The sequence below is a fragment of the Diplotaxodon limnothrissa genome, linkage group LG14, assembly GCF_057381915.1.
Source record: "Diplotaxodon limnothrissa isolate DT_005_m linkage group LG14, D_limnothrissa_male_GT1.1, whole genome shotgun sequence".
Taxonomy (NCBI): Eukaryota; Metazoa; Chordata; class Actinopteri; order Cichliformes; family Cichlidae; genus Diplotaxodon; species Diplotaxodon limnothrissa.
Genome location: NC_140609.1, coordinates 22,543,849 through 22,562,905, shown reverse-complemented (window position 1 = coordinate 22,562,905; position 19,057 = coordinate 22,543,849). Strand labels below are relative to the sequence as shown.

The 19,057-nt window shown below is 40.8% G+C and overlaps 1 protein-coding gene across 1 annotated transcript; it reads right to left on the bottom strand.

Annotated features, from left to right (window-relative positions):
• Positions 1–1,702: 1,702 nt before the first annotated feature.
• On the bottom strand, positions 1,703–18,202 carry LOC146618823 (BICD family-like cargo adapter 1). The gene is made up of 10 exons (XM_085371200.1): positions 17,954–18,202; positions 16,203–16,418; positions 10,446–10,565; positions 9,511–9,657; positions 8,800–8,982; positions 5,007–5,171; positions 4,237–4,314; positions 3,911–4,023; positions 3,605–3,725; positions 1,703–2,252 (listed from the first exon to the last, which is right to left on the bottom strand). Exons 1-10 carry the CDS (start codon positions 18,200–18,202, stop codon positions 2,013–2,015), a joined length of 1,632 nt encoding a protein of 543 aa, XP_085227326.1. The 3' UTR covers positions 1,703–2,012.
• Between the last annotated feature and the right edge of the window lie 855 nt (positions 18,203–19,057).

Genomic DNA, 19,057 nt, shown 5'->3' with positions numbered 1-19,057 from the left:
ACGCACAAGTTAATTTCCATGAATTCCCACAGAGCTGCTATCCAAGCAAACCTAACATGAACCTAAATATCCAGTAGTAGTGTAAGTCTTCTACCCACTCTAATAAGACCATTATTACCATTAATCTTGAATGAAGTACGCAGTTGTTATTGCACATGTTTGGTTTTGCTTTATTCTTAGTTCAGGAACCTCAAACACTGATGATAATTTACCCATGTCTCGACATCTGGAAGTTTTCACATTTACAAAACTACATGGCTTTAATAAATCAACACTTCTGAGTAGCAGTGTTAAAGGCAGTGAACATATGCAACTCTGAACACAAATTATAAATATTAAAAAATCTGATAAAACCTCAGTTGACTGATTTAAGGTTGACTTGCAGTTATTTAACATGACTGAGTTAAGTGTAACTACATTTGCTTATTTTTTAGCACCTCAGCTGCAGTCTGTCCAGTGTGTCAGATCCTGTCAGCTATGACACATCTGCCTCCCACTAAAGCCTGAAATGTTTGCTGGCCATCAGCAGAGGGCAGCAGCAGACGTATTGTTAGAAGCCCATTTCAGATTATCAAACCGCTCAAAAAATTAAACACTTTCATGAGAATATTAATCAAGTCAGTTAAACTTCTGGGATATTAATTTGAGCAGTGAAGTAGCGTGGGGGTGGGTTGTTAATCAGTTTCAGTGGCTTTCGTGTTAACGAAATGACCAATATATGCACTAGAGAGGCAACAGTGAGACAACCACTAACACAGGAATGGTTTTACTGGCTAGGTTTGTTGTCTCTGGTAGCATGAAGCAATACCTGGTCCCTCACCTGCTAGTGAGCCCTGTGCTCACTGCCTGGCACTGTGGAGAACAATTAGCATTTGCAATAGAATACCAGAATTGGCAGGTCCATCACCAGTATCCTGTGCTTTTCACAGATGAAAGCAGGTTCACCTTGAGCACATGTGACAGACATGAAAATTGAAGAAACCATGACCGGTTTGGTGGTGGGTCAGTGATTATCTGGGGAGGCACATCCATGGAGGGACACACAGACCTCTATAGGCTAAGCAACAGCACCCTGATTGCCATTAGGTATCAGGATGAAATCCTTGGACATACTGTGAGCTGCTACATTTGACTTCAGCCCTCTGTAGGTTGATCGTTTTCATTTCTTTCAATGTAGCCTCCTTTAATTCCTGACAGATTACCCCATCTCCATATTTGTGTATCGTCTTCAATCTTGCAGCTTTTCCCCTATTAAAGCCAGAATATCTTCAGTAAATAACTTTTATCATGGAGAGTTTTGAAGACAAACAGTGGAGAAAAATGAGACCTGACTGAGTATCATTTAATGTTTTATGAAACTTTCTGTCAGTCCTTCCAGACTTGGTCAGTTTGTACAAAGCAGCTTCAATACTGAACAGTGCTTAACATAAAATAGAGTTTCTGCTGTCCACAGACCATATCAATGTCCAGACAACATGTTTGATTTTTAACTGAAACTATGAGAACAAAATTATAAAAATAACAGATTTCTTCATGTACAAGAAAACGTACAGCGTTTCTCAAACACATTTAGCAACATTGACAATAAAAAAAAAAAACCCAAAAACAAACATAACTTCTTATATCCAACATGATAAGGACAAATTTAGTACAACGAAAAATGTAGTGTTTAATCACTTACTTCATGAGCATCCTTCTCTTTGATGTGTTAAATCTTAAATACTTTCCACTGAGCTGCTTATTCACCATTTTACAAAATAGGGTGCGATATTTACAGTTAAACCTTCAATTGTAATTCTGTAAAAATGTTGTCACAGTCTTCGTTTTGAGAAGCCTCAGCCTCTCAGTGAAATGTGTTTCAGTCTTTGTTTGCAGTGGCTCCTTCTGTCTTCATGGCTTTTTTTCTCCTTCACATGATGTACAAGAAGCCCCACTAGTGAGTTCCCTTTGACCTTTTCTCTTGGTGCATCTGCTCCACAGTAGTCCAGTAGTGTTCTAGCACTTAGTGTTCACTATTTGCTGTACTGCACCCCTTTGCCCCGCCTTAACCAGTCCCTCCACGGGGATTGGTTTTTGTCCTGATCGCAGTCTGAATTCCAGGAGGAGGCCGACGACTGGCGTGACCAAGATGAAGCCGTTCTGCTGGGTCTGCGAAAGAATGACATGCTGTTGTTGGAGGCGGGCTTCTTCTGAGGCTGCTCCAACTGCTGCTGGGACTTGAGCTGCTGGTTGATGAAGATCTGGATGTCATCCTGGGGAAAGGTGGGGAGGAAGAGGAATTGAGCAGCAAGACTTAGGAGCCGGGGCTCAGTCTGGTATCCCATGATTGGCAAAGATAACATGTTAGTACTAGAGTCGTAGTATTAAAGAAGCAAACTAGTTATCATTAAGCCCCACGAGAAAACCAACAAAGTACTGACTCTTTAAAAAACATGGAGCTGCCAGGCAGGAGGAAAAGAGGAAGACCTCAGAAGATTCATTGATGTGGTAAAGCAGCGGCCGATGCGCTGCAGGTTTTAGATATCACCCTGGGTCAACATACCTGAATCAAATGATTAGTTTATTACCAGGCCTCTGAAGAACTTCAAGACATGTTGAGGACATAATTTAGCCATTTAAATCAGCTGTGTTGAATCAAGGATACATCTAAAACCTGCAGGACACCGGCCCTTGAAGCCTGGAGTTTCCCCACCCCTGTGGTAAAGGATGAGATGCAGAGGGGTGGTGTGACAGAGGAGGAAGCTAGGGATAGGGTGAGACGGAGGCAGATGATCTGCTCCCTTTAGGAGTCGCAGCAGCAGCCGGAGGAGGAGGGAAAAGAAAAACTATATTGGTTTAAAGCTATTGATCACAGTCTTGAAATCAAACCATTGGGAGATGGATTGAGACAATGTGCTTCTAGGCATATTTGTTCATAACAGTAAAAAGAGGTTATAAAACACCTTCCTTGTCAGCGTTCAGATTCATTAAATCTATGAAGTTCTGAAGGCAAAACTGGTCCAATAAAGTGACTGGTCAGTGCCTATGACCGGTCACTTTTATTTACTCAAACGGTCTGACTTCCGTTTGAGTAAATAACCTTTTCTTTGCATGCCTTTTGTATTAAATAATCATTTATATTAATCTTACATTACTTTATTTTTTTATAATTTATATGTTTTTATCTTGTGGTTGCTCAGAAACACAGTATTTAAAGAAGTGAATCAGTGGTTTGCTCTAAATATTATCTGTATTATCTTCATCAGAGCATGAAGGCTCAGACACTGAGGCAGATGGCTCAGCTTGGCATAATTACTCAGCAGCAGAAGGGCTCAGAGACACATGCCGCTCTTATCCCTCCAAACTGTCAGGACATGGAGATTTATGATGGTGCCTGTCTCTGACTTTCTACTCTAGAATCTCACACCGATACATCAATCTCAAACGCAGGCAGTGCCTCTGAAAATGTGGCCTTCCCATCAGCGATGCAGGTGATTAAACGTAATAAGAATGTGCTGAAGCAGAAGGCCCTGCAAACAGGCTACGAGATGATAGGACAGTGTGACAAAGTGATGCGAGAAAGATCATTAGACTGGAGGTCTACAGAGAAAAGTGAGTGGTTTACCTGCCAGGCCTCCAGCTCCTGTGATAGCTCCAGTTTGCGTTGGATGGCTTCCAGTAACTGGTTGTTGAGAGACATCATATCGTTTTTACTTCTCACCAGCTCTTCTTCCATTCGGTTTTTCCTGCAAAGAAGTCACACAAAGATCTTTAAAGTAAGGATTTTAACATCCATAACAAGTTAAAACTCAGGGCTGAGCCATGCTCGGGAACTAGGAATTAGTGTTTTTCAGTTTTAAAAATATAAAACATGTAATCTGGAAAGCTTGAACTTTCTCACTTGAATTGGATAAATAAACTCATTACTTACTTCGCAATAGCTTCATCTCGGTCTTTGATGGCCTGTTGGACAACTTCAGTTTGATCTTGAACGCTCTGCAGCTTCTGCATCAGTTCAGCATTTTCTTGCTGCAGCTGCACATTCTGCAGGAAGACGATAAGAGCTCTTTAGACCACAGTATAAAATACTACATAATGAATGTTTATCTGCTTGTCAAATGCAATTCTGAGGCACACAAATATCTCTGAATTTAGATACCGCATCAAGATCAGTAGGGTCAGCACTGGTGCAACCTTTTTGTCATACAACTGGTGCTGTCCCTCTTTGACGGACGGGTCTGTTCATCCCTCGGTTACCTGATCTCTCAGCTCCTGTGTCATGCTCAGATTCCCACTCTCGTCACCCGTCGTTTCGACAAAACCCTGATTCAGCTCCTGGGACAGAGGCATTAACAGAGAGATCAGGTGTCAGCGGTGTGTGCATCAAAAGGACTTTCTGTGGCGTTGGCCTACTTGTGGAGGTGCACTCGCGGAGGAAGGGGTGAGGCTGGCCCCTTTAGTTACACTGACAGACTCATGTTACTGCTCTGAATGTAAGATAAATGCCACAAGACACAACTGGACTATTGTAAACGCTCGCGCAAAGCAATCTGTCCTGTGTGAACACCCTGTGGTGCCTCAAACAGCCACTAGGGGGTAGATAGGTTGGACTGCTATAGTATGTGAGCAGGCTGCTTTCTGGATCTATGATTTATGCTTTTCCTGCATCTGCGTCCAACCTCTAGCAAAGAAAAAACAAAGTAAGGAAATAACTCTGCTTTCAGTACAATTGTCTCTCATCGTACAACAGAAAGAGATGCACTGTTGGAGTGTTAAACGTCGCATCTCTCACCTGTAAGTTGTGTGTTTGAAAAGCAATAAATGCGCTCTGCCGTGTTGGTACAGCCCTGCGTTTCTTAGACGTCAGAACTTCAGATTGTTTTGTGTACATTTCTTTATGATTCGAGGACATGACAAAACCTACAGTGTACTATTCCCGTCCTTCTCATGTTTCAAACAACAAGGTCAGCCTTTTGTTCGCATTTCCTCTCCCTGCCCCATTTGCTGTTCGTGTGTGCGCAGCTCACCTGTGGCCTGGATGCCTGTGAAAGAGTTTGAGCCACGCCCTTCAGCCGATGCAACATGGCCTTCAGGTCTTCCTGCTGATCGGCGACTTCTGACTGCTCTGAGCCGTTCAGCTCCTGGGTCAGCGGGAGGAGTAACTGAAGGATGGACCCCATTTCTTGCGTTAACTATGAAAAAAGGAAGAAACGTGTTGATATGTGCTTGCTGTGACTTTCAAAATAGTGTCAGCCGCATTAAGATAACCTTTATAACCTTCACATGAACCAAAATATTAAACGTGCAACAAAAGTTACATAGCTTGGAGGATGCTGCTCGAATTCTGACCTACATTTAGGTCCATAAACTCTTTGCCTTACCACACCATCACAATGGATTTTAAATTAAGCAATCAAGATGTGATTGAAAAGCAGACTTTCAGTTAACTGAATTAACTGCTTAGGAATTACAGACTTTTTCATAAAATCCTTTGCAGGGAAGTCTGGCTGCAAAGGATTTTAATCAGTCGCCTGGAGATCAGGCGACTGACTTGGCCATTGAAGTATATCCCATTTCTTTTCCTTGAGAAACTCTTGGTTGCTTCTACAGTATGCTTTACATTTCACATTCACCCTACTGCTTTGGACCTAACAGCATATTAAAAGGAATTTCTGTGTGTTATACAAGTTATTTCTTCTTCTCTGTTCCTGCGAGCATTCCCCATCTTCTTCTCACATGTCTTGAATGACATCATGTATTTATACGACTGGAGGAGTCAGCATTACCTCATGGGCATATTTAACTTACCTGAGTCATGTGTATCACGTGACAGTGCTTATCTGATCATAACAAAAATAACTAAACAGGAACAGTTTCAGGTGATAAACAGTCACAGTTGTTTGCATAAGTTTTAACACCCCTGACTCTGAGAAAGTTCTATATTTAAGAGACAATAAAATCAGCCTGAGTAAAAAAATGCTTAAAAATTGAACAGTAATTGTGGCTGCCACAAAAATAATGAGCTTTATGTTTTAGTGAGGTATTGCCATCATATACCCCACATGTGACAACAATGTGGAAAGTCTCCGACAATGTGGTAATGACAAACAGGAAATGTGACTCACGAGTGCAGCAACACATTACTTTTTCCTGCTGCAACACAACAATAACAGCAGACACACGGACGGTGAGAAGACGTTTTCTGCTCTCTCCCAGACACAACTCCAACACGTGACTTCTGCACAAGTCCTCATCCAGGACTTCACTCTGTACAATCAGGAGCTTCACGCCTTGGTGACAGTGTGACAGCAAACACGCTGTCACACTGTCACCAAGAACTCGCACAACATGTTCCTGCATGGCGTCCCTCTCTGTAGAGAGAGCTACCGTGCTTTTGCTACAACATTTTCAAACGCTTTCCAAAATTCAGAGTATAAATGATGTATCTCTGGTGCTATAAATGTGCGATCTCATTCTCAAGAAAGACAACTTGATCATTTCATTTCCAGTCATCACAGGAACACAGTTTCCCCTCAAAACGCACGTGACCTGTGAATCATTGCAGGCCCACTGCAGCAAAAGCCAACCACAGTATGGAGATAGTGTGCAGCTGTTCCTACACAGAGCTGTTTGCATGTTTTTCCAATTTTGTCTTGCAGTGACTCGACAGCATTCACATTAGTGCTATAAGAGGAATTTTACTTTTTTTCCTAGTACTTTTTTGTGTGTTTGTGCTTTACAGTACGTATAATTTTAGATCATAACACTGATATAGGATAACACATCACAATGTTGCAAAAAATCAACGTTGAAGAAAAGTCATGCTTATTGCACCTAGAGATACTAAAATACCAACAATACAAATACAGAAAAATAAATGATAAATTATTCTTACTGCTTCGGGGGCACAAATTCGTAAACTTGAGAACAGTTTGGGACTGCAGTTTCTACCAATCATCATTCAAACAGGAGAAATTTAAGACGTTAACTCTTCAAAGCTGTGGACTGACAGATAATCGGTGCTCAAATAAGTATTAAAGGAGCAGGATTGTTTATGTGAGGCTAACACAGACAGTAAAATTGTCTCTCTCTTAGTTTTAAGATCACCTGCACTTGATTACAATGATGTTGTGCATCTACATGCGCCCCCCTGCATTCCTTTCTCCCTCATCACTCTGTCTTCTAAGTGGAGTGATGTTTATGTATAAGGTCACGAGTAGAGCAGGGCGATATGGCCAAAAATATTTATCACGATATATATTTGAAAATTTGCGATAACGATATAACCGACGATATAATTGATGCGAGACAAAATACAACTCCACAACATTACTAGCGCAAAAAGACAACCTTCCATTTATTTTCACTTAAACAAGAAGCTGGTTTTTATGTACATTAAAGCTTTATAAAAATGTAACAGTGCAAATGCAAATTCCTTGCTGAAAGTTTAACCAAAAGGCATTTCCAGTAGAAATGGGCTGACATATCCTGAGCATAACCATGTATAATATCCACTGAAGTTAAAAAGAGTTGCTTTGCAACATTAAACTGCAGTGTGCAGTACGTATTTTTCGCACCATAAGGTGCACGGGATTATAAGGCACATTAAGCGAAACAAAGCAGTCAGATAAATCAAACTTTATTAAACTCATTCTTCTTGCTTCCTCCACTTCTGTACCATTGATTCATTAATGTTGAATTCTCTGGCAGCTGCTCTATTCCCATGTTGTTGCAGTATATTAATGACTAACCTCGTATTGTGGATGGATTATCTCAGTTGTTCTCCTGACTGAAGTTTGGTCCGTTTACAGCACCCTGCCATGCGATTGCATTTGTCTCTAACCATGAAGAACCTTCACGTTAACTTTTATAAGTGGAAAAGTGTTAGTGTTCGTCCTCCAGCTTCACTGTTTATGTTATGCTAACATAGCTGTGTCGCTAGCGATCACGTAGCACATCATTATATACCAGCTAGCCCAACTTCAGTAACCCTACAAACGTCACTGCTGTTTAGTTTCCTGTCTTCATTTATGTTGGAAGTGATAGCAGAGCTGTACGTTTGATTTTTTTCAGAAATCTCTCCGTCAGAACATGCTATATCATGCTTAGGTAACTAGCGAAACTAGCGAGCTAACTTCCGCTAGCTTCCTGCTAACTTCTAACTCCGTTAAATGTAATAACTTTTGTTTTCATGGATGCCTGGAAGTTAAACTTTATAGTTACACCTGGTAAAGCAGCAATGCTGATCGTTTTATTAAAGATGAAAGAATTTAGACAGTTTTTAACTCTAAGTGATGCTGCAGTGTTGTTTGACCTGAAGAATACGGAGTTTAGGACCCAGATTACTCCCAGATTTAAGAGCATCTTAGTCCGACAAATATGACAATAACAACGGCCGCTTGCATGTTCTGCAAAAAAATGTGCTTTGTTGTGTATCTGACGGACAAACACCAAACCAGTTCCACATCACTGAAGTTGCACCATTTTTACAAACCAATTCTGGTTCATCTGTTTCACTCAACAATGGGCCATGTGCGTATGAAAACAAAGGCACTGCGCATGCGCGTTTTACTCCCATTCTATCGCGATATTTCATTTTCCTATCGTTGCCTAACATTATACCGGTATTACCGTGAACGGTATAATATGGCCCAGCCCTAGTCACGAGACATCTTACCATTAGCTTTACTCTTAATCACAGTGAACTTTATATTTTTAAATTAAATTGAAATGAAATACTTCAATCAGCCACATGAGGCATGTTTTGGATGTTTTTTTTATAAAACAATATGCTTTGACTGTATTAATTAGTAAACCTACCTCTTCTTTGCTGACTCCGAGGCCTGTTATCTCCAGGCTACTTTCCAGCTCAGACAGCAGGGAAGTGTCGCCGTAGCTCCTGGCTTCCTGCAGGGACACCTCCTCCTGAAGCTCCTCCACCTGGGCCTGCAGCTGCTGTGAATGACCCCGTGCAGCCTCCACCTCTTGCCGCGCCTCGGCAAGCTGAAAAGCACAGAGAGCGAGAGGCACATGCACACATGAACGAAAACAGAAATGTGACAAGGATAACACGTCCGACAGATGAAGAAGCTACGATAAAAATCACATTATGAATCCTGCTAGATTACACAGATCCCTGCTTTTAGCCTAAGAGTCAAATGAGCTCTGGAAGGAGCTGTAATAGGAGACTCGTGTAAGCAGACTGTACCAACAAGAGAAAGAAATCCTGACATGCCAGATTCCAGCCTAAAGCCAAACATGAAACTAAACGAACACGAGTGGAATCCAGAGTTGCGGGTGAGAGATACAGTGACGGGAGTGAGGTGATTGTTTAGCGGTACTTTCCGCAATCCCACCGAAACCCAGGCTGGCAGAGAGGGAGCAGAAAATCTTTGTCATTGTGGTTCTTTTAGTCACGCACTAACCACGTGATGCGGTTTTGCTGCCACAATGAGCTCTAATCAGATTGCTTATGTACTATGGAGCTCGAATGACAGTCTTGCCTGCGCTGTACTGTATTCATGTTTGTACCTGCTGGCTGTGCTGCTCGTTGAGTTGGTCGTGCAGAGCCAAGCGTGCGTCCAAAGAGGCCAAACTCGCCCTCAGTTCTTCGTTTTCTTGACAAACGCTCTCCAATCGTTGCTCCAGCACCTGTTCCTTCTGTGAGAGACGCAACACCTGGAAAAACAAGCAGAAATACAGATAACAAAGTTATTTCTTCCCCTCAGGGAGGAAAATTCTCACTAACTCACACCACTCCCTTGCATCGCAACAAAACAATCCACTAACAGGAGGAATGAAGCTGATATTTGAACCTTCCTACTTTTACTTGGAAGGCTATCCGTTTTCTCATTTTCGGAAATGAACAATTTATCGAGAAAAGGATGATTTACCGAGAATCTGTCTGACTGTATTTATCCTATTCAGGAGTACATCCAAAAAAGAAGGTGAACTTGCTCGTCACAATTTCAAAAGTCATTTCAAAACAGATATTCCTTTTTAAAAACCTTTAATCAAACCATTATTACAAAATAAAGTGTTGTTTTAGTACTTTTTTTCCCCAGTTTCTGCTGCTGGTTGTCCAGGACTTTCATTATTCTTCTGTTTTATGTAACCACCACATCCATTGCATGAAATAAAACGCATTATGTATTAGAAAAGATCACTTTTTAGACAGACTGTTTATTTGCCATTTTACTTTGCTTAAAACATTACTTAGAAGACGTTATTTTAAGAACCATGTAGGTCTAAACATGACCAGCAGGTATGGGCCAGACATGAAGAGATAGAAGTTCATTTATGACTCGCTTCACTGATGCCAAGTAATTATTAGAAAGGCATTTGAGAAAAAAATTGATACAAAAATATGATATGCTACAAGAAGAAGACCATATTTTAGCATAAATATGAAGCTACACCTCTGTAAAGTCACAGTAACGGCCGCACGTGTGCATTAGAGTACTTGCCTGCTCTCTCATGGCACTCATCAGCTCCTCGTCCTGCTGCCTGTTGTGACTTCCTTTTTGTTGCAGCTCCTGTTTCAGAGCCTGCAGCTCAGTGGACATGGCTCTCTCCACCTCCATCGCCTACACGTGCACAGAAGAAAGAGAACACGAACGCAGGAGAGTCACAAAGGGAGCAAATGAAATGAGAAATATGGAGAGGGTTAAAAAGATCTCAGCCAGAGACTGGCGTCACACACACGTATCAGTTAAAGTGAAAATCCAAAATGAAGCCTGCCTGTAGCCTGAGCTTTAAGAAAATAAAAGTCTTGGCTAAAGCTGAGATGAGAAGAAGCTGGGGATTAGTTGACTAAATTTAAATGTGGTTGGTTATTGGTTTTCCTGATAGCCTGCAGTGCTTCCAAAACCTGGGGCAAAAACAGGACAGATGTAAAAGCTAACAGCATGAGTGATTCATTCATTTTCCCCCATTTTCAACTTTAACCATAAAACACTGAATATTGGAAAACTTGAAAGCTGATTCAAACACAAAAGATTGGGCAACATTAAAAATTTGGGAAGCTGCTGTGCCTACAGGCCCTGTGAAAGGCCCCCCCTTCTGCCCTCCCTTGTCCTGGACTGGGACCCTCATTTCCCCTTACTCAGCAGTTCGGCGGGGCCCTGTCAGGTCCAATCAATGCCACATAATACAAAATGAAAGGCCGGCCTCTACGGCAGATGGAGCAGAGGGCATCTTGATCTTGGTGGTGACATCATCATGCCACATTAAACAACAATGGTGAACTCGGACATCACCAGAGTAAAAGCTGGAGGGAAGAGCTTGAAAGTATGGAGGATGTGAGGCAGGTTTGTGGGACATAAGTAGAGGGAAGCGTGTGTCTGTGTGAGTGAATAAAGGATAAAAACAAAAAGCAAACAGACACAGTGAGAAGAGAAGAAGTCTGGGTTTAAAAATGAACATTTCAGTATGGGCCTCTTTCTACAATAGAGGCACCGACTCACTGAGAGCCACCAAAACGAGGAGGGGACGGAGGACACTCCACCCCCCCCCCCTCCACGCCTTCATGAGTCCACACGCTGAAGTATCCAACAGCTGGCTTCCACAGCTATAACTAAGCCCCTTGGGGGGCACAGAGAAAAGATGGCTTTCCCCTGGGATAAAGGAACGTTGGTGCAACATCAAAGAACAAAATGAAAGATTTATATCTCTCTGTAATGTATATTGTGTTTTCCTTTTTTGTCTGTGAGCTTGGTGATGCTGACCGAGGTTACGGGGGCTTGTCTTAAACAATGTACACAGTGAGGGATTTGTCACAGCTGCCCAATAAAATGCTACCGGTGTGAGTGATATGTGACCCTGAGTAGGAAGCAGGAAGTGAAAAAGGTAATGTGATCTGCATCGGTTAACCTGACAGAAAACAAGATATCAACAGAGTGACCAAAAAAGTAGAAACACCTGTCTGCAATGGTCTTAACTCTTTTTGTATACAAGTTATTCAATATTCTGTATGTATGCACACACAGTACGTTTGAGTTATATCTAAAAGGTTATATTATATTGAAACTTAAGTGAAACCAAACAATAAAAACTAAAAGTGAAATGAACAGAAACCCCCTTATTAAATAATAATATGTTAAAAAGTATTTTAAAAAGTGTATATCCATAACAACTATATAAATACACAAACACTTATTGCTGGCATCAGTAAGTCATCCTATTTGCCTTGGGCTATTACCAGTCATGAGGCAAATAAATCCCACAACCAGTACAATCTGGTTGTGTACAATCTGTCTATTATTGGCCAGTGTCAGCTCATAATACCCCCAGCAGTAAGTCAGGTCTACCTGAAATAAGCTCATAGCAAAGTCCTAAACTTACCGAGTTTTGTTGTTTGTTTTTTAAAAACAATTGAAACGAATGAAACGCATGAAAACATGCAGGAAACTATCAGCATTTCCAGCTCATCATCCAGTAATCATACTCCCATTCCAGTCTGGTATTTCTTATCCAGTAGATGTGTTTATATTCAGTTTTCTAATGCACTAAAAATGTTGCACAAGACTTCAGCCAAAATCAGCAAAATACTCAAATGTTTTTACTTTCACTATATGCAATTATCTCATTTCCTTACAGTCATACTTAATGTTTTTCTTCAGACGGTAAACTGTGGTTTTCCTTGTATGAGACTGCCAGGAAACTCCAGTGACAAATTAACAAACGAACATAGAGAGTGATTCATGTTTGACCAAAGTCTTTTCAGCCTGGTTTACAGTTGCAGCGATGGTTTGTAAGAAAACACCCTGACATCAGTCACCTCTCCCTGAGATTTTCAACACTTTGCTTCTGCTCCGGAGCTCCTGTTTTAACAGTCTGCACTGTGTGACAATTTGGCACGCATCAGTATTGTTTTTAATGCAGCTGCTTCCTCATGTGCACCAGGACAGAAGTTCACAGCAAATCTTTTCATGTTGTTGGAAAATTCTTTTTCTCTCTGGTTTCAGTTTATATCCTCCTCCAGATTCCTGTCATGGTCTACTTACGGTTTCATAATTAGCAGATTATGTTTTCATCTGTGAGAAACTTTCGCTTCATCTTACCATTTATCTGTTATGGTTAGTGAAGCACCTAAACTGGTTATCCAGGTATTAGCTTTTAGTCCATAACTCGCTTTTTGATGGCTGCTAGCCATACAGCTAATGATTTTAACTATTTATATACATTTTAAGGTTTTATCTAACATTTTGGAAAATCGTTTTTTCATCACATTTTCATTTTCTGAGAGCTGATAACTCCATTTGCAACTGTTTATCTATATTTTAACGTTTTAGCTGGTTTTAACGGAAGGTTTTTAGCTTGTACTTTCAGCTAGAATTTTATTAATGAATGCATCTGTCTTTTAAACATAATTTAATTTTTAACTGTTTATAAGGAGTTTTAGCTAAGAGTTTATATTTTTTTATCTATATTTTTCAATGACTACCAGCAACATGGCTAACAATTTTAATTCTTTATACTTTAAGCTAATAATTAATTAAAAAAAAAAAAAACTACATTCCTGACTAATCAGTTAACTGTTTATCCACACTTTTAGCTACCCACTTCAAATGCTTACCCATGCTTTTGATAACAATTTTATTTATCTATACTTTGAGAAATGCTAGCCACATGGCAAACAATTTTTAACTTCGACATTTTTTCATTTTTAGCTAACAATTTAATTCATTTCAGGGGCTTTTTAGCTTATAGTTCCATACAAAAATTATACATATACATTTCTTTCTCTACACTCCTAAGTTACCATTTTAAATGTTTATCTACAATTAGAACAAACCATTTTAATTGTATAAATATGCTTTTGATTAACAACTTAATTAATTTACCTTAACTTTCAGCTAAGTTGGCCACTGGTTGACCACCAGTCATTAGGGAAAAATGAGTATTCCCCAATCAGTTGCAAGTGGTTGCTAGAAGTTAATGGCTGTCAACTGCCCCAGGTCACACAGGTCTCCTGACCAATTAGTGAACCTCTGGCAAGCACCTGTCACTAGACAAACATGTTTTCCCCAGTTGGTTGGCAAAAAGCCTCCTTGTGATTACTTTGATTGTTAGCATATTGCTGTGGAAATTTGGATAGAAGTGACGGACTTGTCTACAAACAGTTGCCAGCTATGTCAGTTACACTGACACTGAAAAGCGCTTTTTGTAACATGTTGGCTGCAGTGCTGCAGTACCGCAACTTCTACTTTGAATGTGAATCTCCTCCATTTCTGGTTTACATCACACTTTTTCAGGTTATACAAACACTTGGCTAGTTAACAAGTACTTGGAGACCAGCATAAAAACAAAAAATAAAAACGACAGGCACTTGCGTTAATCTGCTAGCAAACAAAGCCCTTACTGAGAGGTTCTGGTGCAACACTTGCTTTGCAACAGTTTTACCCAGTGAGAACCGAGAATCTCCAAGAACCACTTTCAACCAGTCAGGGAATACATATTTTCCCTAGTGGTGGTTGTAAACCCCCCCAAAATTTCTTATGACTTTATAACATTTACTATCTATTTCTACTCAATGTTAATGGTTAACTTCTCTTCTCAAACCAGCTCAGGTCCATTCGGCTTTTAAATTAAAATGTAATTTCTGTTTTTTGAAGATTAGTTCAGCTTTGATTTATTGATTAATTTAATGCAATTCTGTCTATTACACATTAAGTATATAAACTGAAAACAGCAGCTACAATTGATTAGCTCATTGACATATTCAAGTTTCCTAAGTATCCTTGAGTTTTGTTGTTTGTTTGTTTTTTAAGTTAAAAGAAGAAACCTACTGTATAGCTTACTGAAGCCTGAACATGACACCATGAATAAACCGAGCTCTTCCAGTCAAAACCGTGAGAAACAAAAACTCAATGAATTACAGCACGACTCACCCCACCACACAGCTGTCCGACAGAAGCAGCAGTATCTTTCACCACATCAGGCAAAGACTTGTCAGACATGGAGCGTCTTAAGATTCAGTCTCTTCTCTCAGCTTCACAACTACACAGACCAGAGTTACATTTGGCTAACACTGGGCAGCCCAATAAAGTATTTCCTCCACCTCCCTCTCCCCTAAAACAGCTCAAACAGAGAGATACAAGCTTTTATCTAAATTGGCATTTTCCTGAACTTCTAGGGAGTCTGATTTCCACACACCAAGTCCTTCAGTATAGCCACAGAGGGGGAAGGAAGCTCACAGTTCCTTATTTCGTGGACCTTGACTCCTTACAAGCTCGTGTCTGCTGTTCATTCTGCGTGAGCAGAGGTTTGTCGTGTGGAACGCAGCACGTCACAACAGCAACGCTGAGAAAAACAATCCTCACTTTCTCAGCCTGGAAAAATACTCAAGTTTGCTCCAGCTGTGTGATCCAGTCAGCTCCACTGATAAGAAGCTGTCACCAGCCTGCTTTGTGTACAGTGTACTGCATTTCTGATCAGATACTTATGATCATAAATAATTTACTTCAACACTCATGAACTCCTGAAGACGTGAGTCAGCGGCATGTTGTCAGCGTCCTTATGATGTCAAGCTAGTTAAAGGTTAACTTTGTGTTACTGAATAAACCAACGTAACAGATTATAATGTTCTGATAAAAGCTTCTATAATATGTCTAATAGATTATCTAGGACATTTTTCTATTACATTTCACAGGTACAATGACATAAAAAAGTGGCTAAAATAATTATACGGCAATGAGTTTAATTCATTTGCCTGAACTAGAATTTGAATAAAGCTTCTTCCAGGTATTTTCCAAGCTTCCCTCCCTCTCTCTTGGATTTAAAATTAAGTCATGCTTGAAGTTTCCCTCCCCCTCTTGTTTACATGTCGTTTCCCTCCTGCTCTGCACTTGACATTGCTGATTTGCCTGAGGGAAACTGCTCAGGTTTTGATATGCAGCTCCCAGCTGACTCTAGCTCTATCGCTCTCTTTCTCATTTATCAAAACACTTATTTGTAGTAGAAGTATTTTAGCTGTGACCTTGCTATGAGCCTTCAAATATCCTCAGAGTGTGGCATTGCTTTAGATCAAATACAGTCAGGCTGATACCGGAGTAGTTCACACGGGAACACCGAGTTTCAGTGGGTGGATTGAGTAACTTTCTAGTTTTACTCAGACGGCCTGAAGCTTTGAATCTACTGCCGGTGTTTGTTTCACTGAGGCTCGGTTACTTTTTGAGCAAAGATGAAAAACATGAATCTACCCATCCAGGTGTGGGACTCACAGCTTTGAGCTCCTCCTGGAGCCGCTGAGTGTTCTCGTTGTGCTCCAGCTGAGTTCGACTCTTGTCCCTCTCAGCCTCGCTGAGCGCCCGGGTAAGCTGCTCCACCTGGGCGCTCAGCTCCCTCGCATCCCGCTCCAGGTCTCCCATCTGGCTCTCCCACTGGGACTGGTGGCGCTCCAGCTTCAGTCGCACCTCATGTTTTCCCTGCTCCAGCTCCTATCGGAGGTGGAAAAGATAAATGCCTTAACAGGTGATCTTTAGGGTGGGTGTAGCAAAACAAAGATTTTAAAATATAAAGCAGTAAATACAGTTCAGTTGTCTAGCTACGACTGCAGCAAATGAAGCTGTTTGGCATCGTGAGAGTGTTGTTGGAAGGCATTTGAGTGAGCACAAGCACCTGTCAACCTCATTTAGTGCTCTGACGGATAACAGGAAATGTCCAACAGCTGTAATTTGAATCTGTAACAATAGGGTAGCTGATATCATTAAAGCTAGAAGAGGAAAACATCCACTCTGCTTTCATCCATTCCTTTGGAGCTTAAAAGATCAGTCAGTTTGTCAGTCAACAGAAAAGTCATCCAAGCATTAACTTGCCATGACACCTGATTGATCCAGCACTATTTTAGCTCAATGGGTTGTGCAGGTGACCCATAAGGTGTAAGGTAAATAAAGAGGACTGGGTCTGAATCTTCCCCTGTTCTCTGTCTTTCAAACTTTCCTGCCTTCTCTCAACTTTCTTAAGACAATAAGGGCTAAAAATCCCCCCACTCAAGAAAATGACTGTTCCAGACATTTACCACACCTCTCTGGCAAATTCAATCAGAAAAGTTCACGCAGCACGTTTACATCAATTTAGACACTAGCGCACCATTGTCTTGTCCTTGGTGTGATTTAAGTGACTGCCATACCTGACTTGATGCGAGCATCTGATAGAGACATCAGCATCACCCGGGGAAAGCAATGAGGTCATTATTTTCATATCACAGCCTCTCAACATGATTTGGTGCTGGTGTAGTCGACTGAGACAAACACATGGATGCCACCGGTTCGCTTTTATTACTACACTTTCTGTCTGACTGCTGAGATCTCGTGAGGAGTTGAAGTGTCTCACAAGTATGCAGCAAGACTACCTAGAAGGAATTTCAGTACTGACAGGTCTGCTAAGATAGAAATAGTTTTACAGTCGCTGGGAGAACACAAAAGATCGCTTCAGAGAGAGTTAGTAAAGTTTAGCAACGCACTAGCATTTCTGCCTGTTTACATTATAGTTTCTTTATACAGTTACAGCTTATTTAACGTTGAATATATTGCATTCATTATTTTGTAAACCAACCAGTTTAGTAGGAACACCTTAGCAGTGCCTTTTTTATGCTGCTTTTTCCATTTACAATTGTAAATGTCTTTTCATGGGATGGCCAAAATATTGAGAACACGTTAATAGTGCGGTCGGAGGTCCCAATAAATGACTCAGGTGACTCAATGTCATTAATGTTGAATATTTAAGTTGGTCACCTTAACTTAAATAAATAGAGCTAGAAAGATTTTTACGCGTTTTCGTGCGTAAAGCTGGGAGAGAAACAACAGCATACAATCTTTGGACATCGGGAAAACTTCTTACCCGCCCACTTCAAACAGCAACAACCATGACGTAATTCTAAACACTTCAACCCGAACATTTCACAGAATGTTTTAGATTATTACAAAACCTACTAGATTATTAGTTCACCTGTAGGGAATCGGATTCTCCTTACCTCCAGCTTCTCTGCGTATTGCTCATGAAGTTTTTCGCTCTTCTCCTTAAGCTGGCGGTTTTCTAGGAGCAATGCGTTTCCCAGCTGGGCTGCCAAAATAACCTCTTCCTCCTTTTGTTTTAAAGCAGCCAGAAGTTCACTGGGGTCCTGATAATCTGTCATTTCCTCCGCTCCATAGTGGAAAAAGAAATCCTCCTCTAGGTCCATTATTTCCTTGGACTTGAAGCTCCAATCATCGAGTCGATCCATAGCTAATCCAATAACACCTTATTATAGCTTCTTATATAAAGAAAACACGCGGGAACGGTGCCATAAACGCGCATCTGTGGATGCCCACTCATGACACCTGCGTGTAGCTGCTGAGTCGAGCAGAGTGTAAATGTAAGTGAAGTCGAACCGAAGGTTGGAGCTGTCTGGTGAAAGCAGGCTGCTCCCTCCCTCTGTCACCCGCAGATGGCGGTTTGTCTCCGTGGGGTGTTGGTTTCAGTCACCTGAGCAACTGTCACCACCCAGCTCGGCAACCACATCGATACCTGCCCTGCCGCAGGGCTCAGAGTGTGGAAAATGTAAAATGGAAAGACACACAAGCACCTGCATGGTGCTGTGAAACAGTGGGAACTGTTTTTCTTGATGTTTTACCGGACTGCAGCATATTGTTTATTATAATCATTCACTGTGGAGGACATTAGTCAAACAACAGATGACGTCCCATTGCAGCATCACGAAATGCACACATGTGATACCAGTAAACTTCAAAAACCAGTGTTTCTGCTTTTTAAAAAAATATGTTTTCATACTTTGATAAAAGTATTTATTATTCTTAATTTGATGTAATTTGATGGTACTTACAGGCCGTTTTAAATGTAATTTATTTGTTATGGTTTCATTTCATTCAATTTGGGTTTTTTATTATTATCAGTTTATCACTTTTGAAGCACTTTGAACTGGAATAAAGCGTTAAATTGTAAATAGACTGGTTCTTATATCCTGTTTTTCTATTTTATTCAAAGCTACATGTATCTCTCTCTCTCTCGCTCTCTCGCTCTGTCTCATTTATCCATTTACACAAGTCACACCTTTTTCTCTACATGCTGAATATGTTTA

What these genes read in the sequence shown, in the direction of transcription:
- LOC146618823 (XM_085371200.1), bottom strand. Translation starts at nt 18,202, where the DNA reads ATGGATCGACTCGATGATTGGAGCTTCAAGTCCAAGGAAATAATGGAC. An exon ending in CACAGGCATCCAGGCCACAG is followed by an intron (nt 4,315 to 5,006) that starts GTGAGCTGCGCA and finishes CCTCTGTCCCAG; the next exon opens with GAGCTGAATCAGGGTTTTGT. An exon ending in AGGAGCTGGAGGCCTGGCAG is followed by an intron (nt 2,253 to 3,604) that starts GTAAACCACTCA and finishes ACCTTTCCCCAG; the next exon opens with GATGACATCCAGATCTTCAT.